This window comes from Hippoglossus stenolepis, chromosome 17 (genome assembly GCF_022539355.2).
Source record: "Hippoglossus stenolepis isolate QCI-W04-F060 chromosome 17, HSTE1.2, whole genome shotgun sequence".
Lineage (NCBI taxonomy): Eukaryota > Metazoa > Chordata > Actinopteri > Pleuronectiformes > Pleuronectidae > Hippoglossus > Hippoglossus stenolepis.
In genome coordinates this window covers 9264270-9274781 of record NC_061499.1, presented here as the reverse complement: position 1 = coordinate 9274781, position 10512 = coordinate 9264270, and the positions used below count along the sequence as shown (strand labels likewise).

The window sequence follows — 10512 nt, the reverse complement described above, 5'->3', positions numbered from 1 at the left end:
CAGAAATCCCCTGCACAGGCTCAGATGAAGCCGCAGCTCTGAGGCAGAAGCAGGAAGAGCTTGATCTCACTGCGGAGGGAGAGCAGCCATGGGGAACGCGCAGGAGAAACCCTCCGGCAGCGGAGCAGCGCGATCGGATCAGGCCTCAGCGGGAAGCGGGACGAGGAGCCGGGGCGGAGGCGCCGCGGACAACCCCCACGGCCAGAGACCCTCGCAGAAGGGGGTGGCCAATGGCACTCGGAGGGGGACAGACGCCGCCGGAGGACAGGAGGAGCGGGACAGACCTGCGGTGGACACGAGTTACCTGGACGCTCCTGCCGGGGCCCTTCCTCCTCACCTGGGCCGGCTCAAGAACGAGGGGAACCACCTCTATAAACACGGACAGTTCGGAGACGCCCTGGAAAAGTACACACAGGCTATTTGTGGGTGTGCTGAAGCAGGTGGGGAAGACATGAGCAGTTTGTTGTCGTCAGAGAGACGGATACTTGTGGTCATAACATGTTTGTACCTTCGGGCATTTGTGGTAGAGGGCATTCTTAAAGCCTGACGTACATAATTGAGCGGTTAAAAGAAGCGCAAAGAGCCCGTTGACATTGTCTGTGTCAATACCGTTTGCGTGCTAACAACTAGCTATTATCTTCTTAAAGGTTCAGTGTGTAGAATGTAGTGACATCTAGTGGTGGAGTAGCATGTTGCAGCTGAACACCCCTTACCTCACCCTCCCCTTCCAAACATGAGGGAGAACCTGTCGTAGCATTCAGTTGTCATAAAAACTCAAAAGGTGATTGGGCTACTGTAAAAAACATGGCGGCCTCCTTAGAGAGGAACAGCTCCCGATGTAAATATAAAGTATTTAAATATAAAGGACCCATTCTTGGGTAAAGTAAACAACAATACGTACATTTGAGATGAAACACACTCGTGAAAACATTACTAAGATTATTTTATATTCTGCCAATAGATCCTTTTCACCTAAATCTTACACACTGGACCTTGAAATAAATTAATAATAGCTCAGGTTCGTGAAATGTCACAACCTACTTGTTATATCATGAATTTTTGATTCTATAAATCCAAAGTTGACTTTTTCAAAGTACTTGTTTGATCACAGTGCACAAACGGCAAAATATATTTTTTTAACAATCACAAAATTGCTGTAAATTGTTAATCGATAGAATTCTCCAGCTGCGTATTTAATGTTCTACTTAAAAAAAAAGATTGTAGTAAAGTATAAATACTTAAATCTGCTCTGTTTCAGAAGCAACATCTGATGGACAATAAGTGTTATAATGTAGAAACAACAACAGATGAGTAGCACAGTGTCAGAGAATGAAGCGTCTTCTAGCATCTGTGTATTATCGGGAAGGGAATTATAGGAAAAGGTTGAATTAGTGTCATTTGTCTCCATGGTCCACAGTGTCCCATGTCCTATGAATGCATCATGCCAATGTCTGCCATGCTGCACAATTCTATCTCTATATAATAACTGAAGCATAGTATGTGCAGGTCACTTCTCAGTTATGTCACTGGTCTGTTTGGAGAACTGGGAATCTTTCCTTTTTAGCCGAACATTTACCAACATTATCTAAAACACGAGGAGTGATTGATGAATGAAGTGGAATGTTGGCACAAGACAGAACCACTGACCGTAGAGAGAAGTCATGTGTTGGTGCAAGGAGCTTTTAGGTGAGATTGAATGTCATGCTTCAGAGCAAGCGGCCAACTTTTCACAACTGGCCAGAGTCATGGCTTTTTCTGCAGCACCGGAGACAAAACAATAAGACTCGACCTATTATGACACAAGAGAAGGATGCTTCAGGTGAGACGGACTGACAACAATGTGTGAGGTTGGCTTTTTTGTAGGAACATTACAAATCTAGAGCAGTATGATCACTGCTGACGTTAGTTCCAGGACCGAAGCAGTGCGTAGTGAATGATGCTCTGCTAAGTGTTGTGAAACCGCAATGGAGGCTCATGAAAGAAAGGACAGAGAAGAAAATGACTCTGCCAGAAGGACACATCCATTCATCTGTCTACCGTTCCCCCTCTCAGCATCTCTGGACAGTCTAATGATTTTAAATAGAACTGTCTGTGTTGACTTGATTTCACTGTAGCCCGGAGCTCCTGGTCCAAACCGCTGAGGATACCATCTTTATTTTCTCAAGAGAAGCTGTTATACAGTGTTTTTACACTGAGCTCACTGATGACTGTGTTCCTTTTCTATCTGGTCTCCCAGTTGAGTGGTTGTTGTTGTTTCCCTGCAGGCATTGATAGTCCAGAAGACGTGTGTATCCTCTACTCCAACAGAGCTGCATGTTACCTGAAGGACGGAAACAGCAAAGACTGCATACAGGACTGCACCAAGTACGTGATCAGTGTCCAACCTGTGTGTCTATGTGTGTGTGTGTGTGTGTGTGTGTGTGTGTGTGTGTGTGTGTGTGTGTGTGTGTGTGTGTGTGTGTGTGTGTGTGTGTGCGTGCAGACATTGCTTTCCTATGTAGTTCTTTTATTAGGTAAACAATAATTAAATTTTCTGTTGACACTCAGAAGTGATGGAGAACTGTGTTTTGAAAGGTGTAATGAGTTTATTATTGCATTGAATTCCTTACATGTTACTCAAATAGTCTAAGAAATCATTTAAAGAAGAATTGACCTCAAATGCTTTTTCAGTTACTTTTGAAGGCAGACATTATTATTTCATACAAACACATTAAGGGATTACTTGCAATGTATTATCCTTTTGCAGGTCATGATTATGCTGCCTTAGATCCTCACTTTATCCTCACAAGAGAATACACAGACAACAAATTAAAATGTACTTTTCCACACATTGCATAATAGCAGACAGGAGATCTTTATTGCGTGTGAAGAAAAGGGACATTTGCTTTGTGCTTAGTTTATAATACCATCACCGTGGCTGTCACAGACCGGAGCTTAGCACAGAGCCACAAGCTCAAACACAAGGTTGTTCAGCATTTCCACAAAATCTTTAATAGTTGTAAATGTTTCATGGAATAGTTTTGGATCCACAGGGTTTGTTTTGTCACTGTTGGTTCCGGAGGCTTCAGGAATCTCTCAGTCTCCAACACTCCCTCACATGTTTATGAATGGAAAGCTTCAGATCATCCCAGCCACACCTGTGCAGGCGTGGAGGGTTTGATCCTCTGTCTCTGCGTCTTTCTGATCCTCTTAGGGCTTTGGAGCTGCAGCCCTACTCCGTGAAGCCCCTGTTGCGCAGGGCCATGGCCTATGAGTCACTGGAGCGCTACAAAAAGGCCTACGTGGATTATAAGACCGTCCTGCAGATGGACACCGGGGTGCAGGCGGCTCATGACAGCGTCCACAGGTCAGCTCAACTCAGCTTAACAGTGAACCACCCTCGTGTGGCTTATGTAACCTTATGAAAGAAGAGGAGCTATTTACATGTTGCAGTTTCCGAGTTCATTCGAAAGGGGAAGTCACATTCTGTTTTAGCTTGCACTGCATTTTCATTTATTTTAGTTATATAATATTTATCAACCTCAAGACATAATGTTTTGACTCCACTGGGCCAAACAGACACGCTTGTGTTGAATGCATTATTTTTTACACCAGTCTCCATTGGACATAATTGATAATCCTTTAAAATCTTATTATCCTGTCTGGTTGTGTGGATGTGTGAGTTCTTATCAGAATTTCCTCCTGAAATCCGCTGCTGTAGCGTTAATAATCATGGGAAGTGGTCAGGAAACCTTTGGTCTCTACTACAGAGTAGATGAAAAAATATAAATATTCTAATTCTGTCCCTGGAAGGATGCACCTGAGGAGGGCACGAGGGCTAAACTTCTCCTAACCTCACTGTGACCACAAATAATGCTGCATTTAAAAGTCTTTGAAATGGGGCAGTCTGTTATTTTCTGTAGCAGCCATGGAAGCAAATGAATGATTACACTCGCATGCAGCGGTGATGGCTGCCACTTAGTCTGTGGACTGCAGCCCTGTGTTGAGACAACACGTTCAGGAACATGACGAGCGCCCATTCGCCAAGTATAGAAACATCACGTAACCTAGTAGTGGCCGCGGCATTAATTAAAATACAAATACAATACAAACATTCACCAACACTTGAGCCATTCCTGTGCTCATCTTTTGCTCTCCTTGTCTTTTTCTGCCAGAATCACTAAGATGCTGATCGAGGAGGAAGGGCCCGAGTGGAGGGAGAATCTTCCAGCGATCCCTGCCGTCCCTCTGTCTGTCCAGCTGCAGCACAGACAGAAACCAGTCAGCATTGAGCTGGCCCAGGCTCGAGCCGCGAGGGTTGTTCAGGACGAGGGTGAGTGACATCACATCCAGTGAACTACATACGCGTGTGCTTTAAATGTGAACATCTGTTAAGGGGGTGGTAGCCTCCTAGTTTTCCCTTCAATCATGCACAAGCACACACATGTATGTTACACAGCATACATTAAGCAATTATAGCATTCACTATATAATTGTGATTTACTGGTTTTAAAAAGAGGTAAAAACATTCTCTGGTTTTTGACATAAATTGCAAATGTTTATTATTTTTCTTCTTATGTGGATAAAATCATTTATTGTTTTTTCAAATCTTACCTAATGAATTGAGGTTGTTTGAAATGATAGCATTGAATTATGGAATCATAAGCCATCAGCAGCAGCAGAAGTCGGTCATGGGCTCAGTGAAGGCACCCCTGCTGAGTGACAGAGTGTGTGTGTGTGTGTGTGTGTGTGTGTGTGTGTGTGTGTGTGTGTGTGTGTGTGTGTGTGTGTGTGTGTGTGTGTGTGTGTGTGTGTGTGTGTGTGTGTGTGTGTGTGTGGTGGATTATCAATCAATAATGCAGAGGGGGAAGGCGATCTCCACAGAGCGTAATGCTGCTGTAATGGAACAATCCAGGTCAGGTTTCCTGTCGGCTGCTCACACAGACCACAAGACATGTCTCATACATTATATAATATATATTTAATATATTTAAAAACAGGCAGTGTAGTACACAGCTATACAAACACACCAGCACATACATCTTATTTGTATTCACCATGCAGAAATGCCAAAGACAGGATTTAACTCTTAACACTGATAAAGGACAGGACAGACACACACACAGACACATATACATACACCCTTAAGGACTATAGCACCTACAAGTACAGTGTTAATCTCAGAATAGCCCACTGCTGTTGCTGGGGAGATAGAAACTTGTTGTCAGTGTTAAAAACGACGTGGTGGTGAGTTCCTATTTTCACTGCAAATATGCACCATTTTATTATCTATACCTTATCTTCCATATGTATAGCAAGCGGTTTATATAAGGCAGACTTTTGCCTTTTTGATTAGTCAAGAGGGGGAATTCTAAGACTTAATTATCAATCTATTAGATACTACTGCTTTGTATTTGATATATTTCCCTATTTAAAATATTACAGTTAGATTCACAACACTTAACATTGTAACAGTTTAAAACAAACAGATAGACGTTAAGATAATATAGCCTCTGTTTATGTAGAAAACGCTCCCTGGAGGATAATAGTTTATTTGTTCTAGTTCTATATTGAAACTGAAGAAAATCTATTTTCTGACCCAGTTACTAATCAGTTTTTGGGCATTTACTACATAACACCACATTTAAGCTTGTGATTACAAGCTTCAGTCCAACATTCATTTTATTTATCCATAAAACATTGAAATTACAGTGATAACATCCTAATTAACTAATGTTGATGACCAAAACATGGAAAGAAATAATACACAAAATGAAATCATAGATACTCAGTAAAGCGCATACCTCAGTCCCCTTGAATTCAATCAAGCTGCACCAAATTACACACACTCCAAGACATCAGTTTCCTGAACATGCCTGATATTATTCAATCAAGATTCATGAATTATTCCCTGTAAAATCTGTGAAATGTAAGTCCCACAAAACAACGGTGAAGCTCTTGATTGGCTGTAGAATTACACCAGGGAAGGACCTAAGTTAATTTGCTCTGGTGCTTTCTTGTAAAAAGCTGATGCAGGAGAGCGTTGGGCTTTAACCAGACACAGACACAGCCCTGAGGTCTAGCTGAGGGTTTTATTAAAATTATATTGCTCTCCTGATGCCTGCTTCTGTTTATCCTTCCCTTTGCCAGAGCAAGAGGCTTATTGTGTCGCCACTTATTTCACATCCCACAAGTGTGTGGTTTTTTTATTTTATTGTTCATAAACAGGCACACTAAGGAAAGACTGACTATCATACAACAGTTGCCGTGTTGAACTGTAACTCAGGGGTTTTATTTGCTCAGTTATAAAGGGATCTTTGGAATAGAAAGTCCGAGACGTGTTGTTATTGTCAGGGTGTGTGTATGACTAACATGAGCCAGCATTCGACACCTTGTTGAGTCAGCTGTCTGGTCCCACTGGATAAATAATTTAGACTTTATATCAATAACTGGGTCGATTGATAAAGGCCCAGCCTGGATTATCTGTGTGTAGTATTCACACACAGATGTGTGTGTGTGTGTGTGTGTGTGTGTGTGTGTGTGTGTGCCCCCAACTCATTGGACATAGTGGCTTCCTCAGCACAGTGGAGCGCTCAGTAAGCAGGAGTTGACTCCTCTGGTTCATTTAGACTGCTGCTGATTGACTGATGGCTTTATTGACCTTACTATGAAAAACTTTGTGTGCTGACCTGATGTGAGAAGCTTCTTTAAAGACAAATGCATCCAATACGATTTTCTTCTGTTGTGTGTAATCCATCCATGAGGTCTAGTTCTGTCATCTTGCCATCTGTTTTTGATCAATCAAAGGGATATTGACTGTTCTACAGACAGATATTAAATCACTGCAGTTTCCCTCAGCGGGTTCAGTGTTGAACACATTTTTCTTTCAACAGTCAGGAAAAAAGAGTCCCAGTTTACTTTACTGAAACAGAAAGGCAACGATCTGGTGAAGAACGGCAACTTCCAGGAGGCTCTGGAGAAGTACAGTGAATGTCTCGCTTTAAAACCAGACGAATGTTCACTCTACACAAACAGGTAAGAATGAAACAGCCCTGGTGTGTAAAACCTAAAGCCTTTTCAATTTTATCACACATTTTAGAATTGGTTGATTCCTGGACTAGAGTTCATTAAAAGTTAAATGTAACCTGTGTTTTGAGAAGAGGTTGTAGTTTTAATTATAGACTCCTGCATATAAGAAAGAAGCTGATGACTTTGCAGATTGAGGCATTAATAATAGAGAACATATAAATAAAACAAGGATGTATCAGCGTGTGACAGGTAGAACATTACAGGATACAAGAAGCCTTCTTAAATCGGGCTTATACCAGGCCAAATAATATTCATGTGTGATTGCTCATATGAAGATAGCTTGGTCCTACATATGATTAATTGTAGCTAAATCCTGACACTTTGATTCCAGAGCCATTTGCTTCCTGAAACTGAATCGCTTTCAAGAGGCCAAGGAGGACTGTGACTCTGCTCTGCAGCTGGAGCCGGGGAACAAGAAAGCCTTCTACAGACGAGCACTGGCTCACAAAGGTTTACAGGTGCCTGCCACTCTTCTTTTTTTTGAAGATATTGGAGCAGCAGCGTTTGCACATCTAATTATATCTTAATTTATTGTGTGTGTGTGTGTGTGTCACAAACCCAGGACTATCTGTCAGCCAGCACTGACCTCCAGGAAGTCCTCCAGATGGATCCAAATGTCCGGGAGGCCGAGCAGGAGCTTGAGGCGGTGACAGGTTTACTGAGACAGAGTTTGATGGACAACACTGCACACACACCAAGGGTGAGAGAGCCTTTAACACACACGCACACACACACTACTATAGCTGTGATTTGCATTTCTTTGCTGCTGGCTGGATTTTATGTTGGTAGCTCTAACATTTATCTCACCGCAACCCACACCCGACAAGGTCGTATTTCAAGTACGTTACACATGATCTCACAACAAACAACAAACTAGAAGGGTGCTCGGAGAGTATGTACCTCCCCCCTGGCTGACGCCTCATCTCCCCATGTTATAGAGAATAAAATTAAAATATCTGCAGCCACTGAAGAATTTAACGGGTTCCTCCCTGGGTCATGCCACACGCCTCGACCTAATTTAATGGAAATTGGTTCAGTTATTTTGGAGTAATCCTGTTGATAGTCAGACAAACAAATAAATGGCAATGAAAACACAACCTCCTTGGCGAAGGTAATGAAACCTCCAGGAAGGCTAACATCTGCTGATGTCCTCTGTAGGTTTGATGTTTGTGGATCAAGAGGCAAAGGAACGAAGCAGATGTGGACTCTCACTGCACTGTAGCAGCCCTGGAAGAAAAACACTTTTAAAGCCATCAACCCGAGTAAGTCATTCCTGGGACGGGCTCCTCAGAACGACCACCGTTTGAGCTCTGCACCATCTGCAACGTGTGTTCAAAACCACACCATAACTTCTGAGCGCACAACCTTACGTAATGAGGGCAGCTTTGTTTTTTTTTTAAAAAGGCTATTGTCATAAAACTTGACCTGCTTGCACTATAAAACCATTCTCGTTATGATGTAATATACTGTACATACAGATTCATGTACCAGGCTGCCGAGCACTGTTCTTCGTTTGAGTCAAATGAGGAAAGAGAGGGTGTGTAATAACGAGTGCCTTATTGAGATTTCTACCGGGTTGGGATGAAATACGCCAAGAAAGTTTTGCTCTGAATTGTTTTTAAAGACGTTGTGTTTGGTTTCAAAGTGATTCACTGAGCTCATGACAAATTATTGTCAGGATAACGAAAGGCAAAGAAAGATGTAAAAAGGTCAATAGGTCATTATCTGGTACGTTCTCTATGTAACCAGGGTTCAAACTCTTCCAGCTGCGATGCAAGACATGTCACCGTTTACGATTATTATTACATCTGCTGCTAATTCAAGAAGACAAGCCAACAACTCACTATAAACCACTGACTTCACTGGAATTACAAGATGGTAAAATAGTCATTTAAGTTAGAATATCCAATCGATTAGGAGCTCAGTGCATTCGCTCGGTGTTAAAGTCAATCAAGAGGTTGTCGCTTTTCCTGGTTTTAGATAAATATGCTCTTGTGTACTGTACGACTTACCGTAGGTCTCAGGTTCAGTCGTGAACGTTGACAAATCTCCTGCTTCACCTGTTATAACTAATGTCTCCACAACCTCCCAACTCCAACGAGGACAAAAGCAACATGTTCGGGTTGTATTCATAGAACCCGGCACACAATCCTATAAGAACAACATCCTAAGACACATTCATATCACAGGACTAAACAGTGATTATATACGTCTCTACAGATTCAAAGTATTGATTCCACTCCAAGCAAAAGTGTTAAACTCCTGAAGCTTAAGTGGCTGAAGTCAGGGATTCTGCTTTAAAGTTTAATGAGTGTTAAGTTCCTTGGAGCCTAATTTCAGTCGGAATTAACTGAACTTCATTTTTCTTTAATTGCTCCCTCGGTTCGAGTTCAAAATGATAAATAATCAAATGGCTGGTTTATATAAAGATGGATGACAACCTGATGTCAACCTCCCTCCCACTGTACAAAGATTAACGGACGCCGCCATCTTGTGCTGTTGACATCATTTGAATCCTGAGTCTGCTCAGTAGTGATCATGAAGCGAAGCCGCAACACGTGCTCCCGACCAATAGCAAGTCAGTCTCGGCTGTCAATCATGACATTTTCTCTAATTTTTGGGCCTGAAAACACTAATTAAAACCAAACTTATTTGAAATGTGAAAACTTGAACACACATCTGCTTGATAAGCATTACCTAAAACGACAGAAAACCTCTTTGAGAAAATGTATTTGTTGTGTACTTTGAATTTTTAGTTTGGTCCACGTTCCATCAACTAACATGGAGGAGGTGGGTGTTTATGACCAATACTGCAGCCAGCCATTGTGGGGGGGGTGATAAAGATGATTTGGTATCGTCCATCTTTATACACAGTCTATGATCTGACTGCATTTTAAAAGCCTCCACAGAGACATGGTTCTGTTTCTGGTAACGCTCGCTGTACCTGATCCGCTCTGGAGTTAACAAAGCTCCGCCCAGTGATTAACTACACTTAAAATCTCCTGTGTGAGGGATCGGGTTTTCAACAGTGGGAATGTTTATACAGCACAATGTGCCACCGCTTTTATTTCACGTCTGCTTCCTGATATCGACGTTTTCATGTCCAACCCAAACTTCCTGGTTTTATCTCATTTTCTGGTTTTGGTTGTCCAAATAAAAGCATAAAAATAACAACTATAAGTGAAAACACTTGACACGAGGCTCCAGCGTTCCAGACATTGTTTGTCTTGCTTCTTGGAATGTAAAAGCATGTACTGTATGTAAATAGATTGAATGCAGATGTAAATAATAAAGTGCAATGTGTACGCTTTAATGTGCCCGTCTTATTAAAAGTTCACTTAGTTCTGAAGATGTAACCAAATGCTCAGCTAAAAGGAAACGAGTCAAAATTAAATATAGTTATGTTTATGCTTTTCACCAAAACGGCTCCAGCTGCAACAATTC

General features: G+C 41.9%; 1 protein-coding gene across 1 annotated transcript; it reads left to right on the top strand.

The window, feature by feature from the left end:
- On the top strand, positions 1-10381 carry spag1a (sperm associated antigen 1a). Its single transcript, XM_035182128.2, has 8 exons — positions 1-440; positions 2265-2364; positions 3194-3346; positions 4155-4312; positions 6873-7014; positions 7400-7526; positions 7631-7768; positions 8227-10381. Exons 1-8 carry the CDS (start codon positions 89-91, stop codon positions 8230-8232), a joined length of 1176 nt encoding a protein of 391 aa, XP_035038019.1. The 5' UTR covers positions 1-88; the 3' UTR covers positions 8233-10381.
- The last annotated feature ends 131 nt before the right edge of the window (positions 10382-10512 follow it).

What these genes read in the sequence shown, in the direction of transcription:
- spag1a (XM_035182128.2), top strand. Translation starts at nt 89, where the DNA reads ATGGGGAACGCGCAGGAGAAACCCTCCGGCAGCGGAGCAGCGCGATCG. An exon ending in TTGTGGGTGTGCTGAAGCAG is followed by an intron (nt 441 to 2,264) that starts GTGGGGAAGACA and finishes GTTTCCCTGCAG; the next exon opens with GCATTGATAGTCCAGAAGAC. An exon ending in GAGGGTTGTTCAGGACGAGG is followed by an intron (nt 4,313 to 6,872) that starts GTGAGTGACATC and finishes TTCTTTCAACAG; the next exon opens with TCAGGAAAAAAGAGTCCCAG.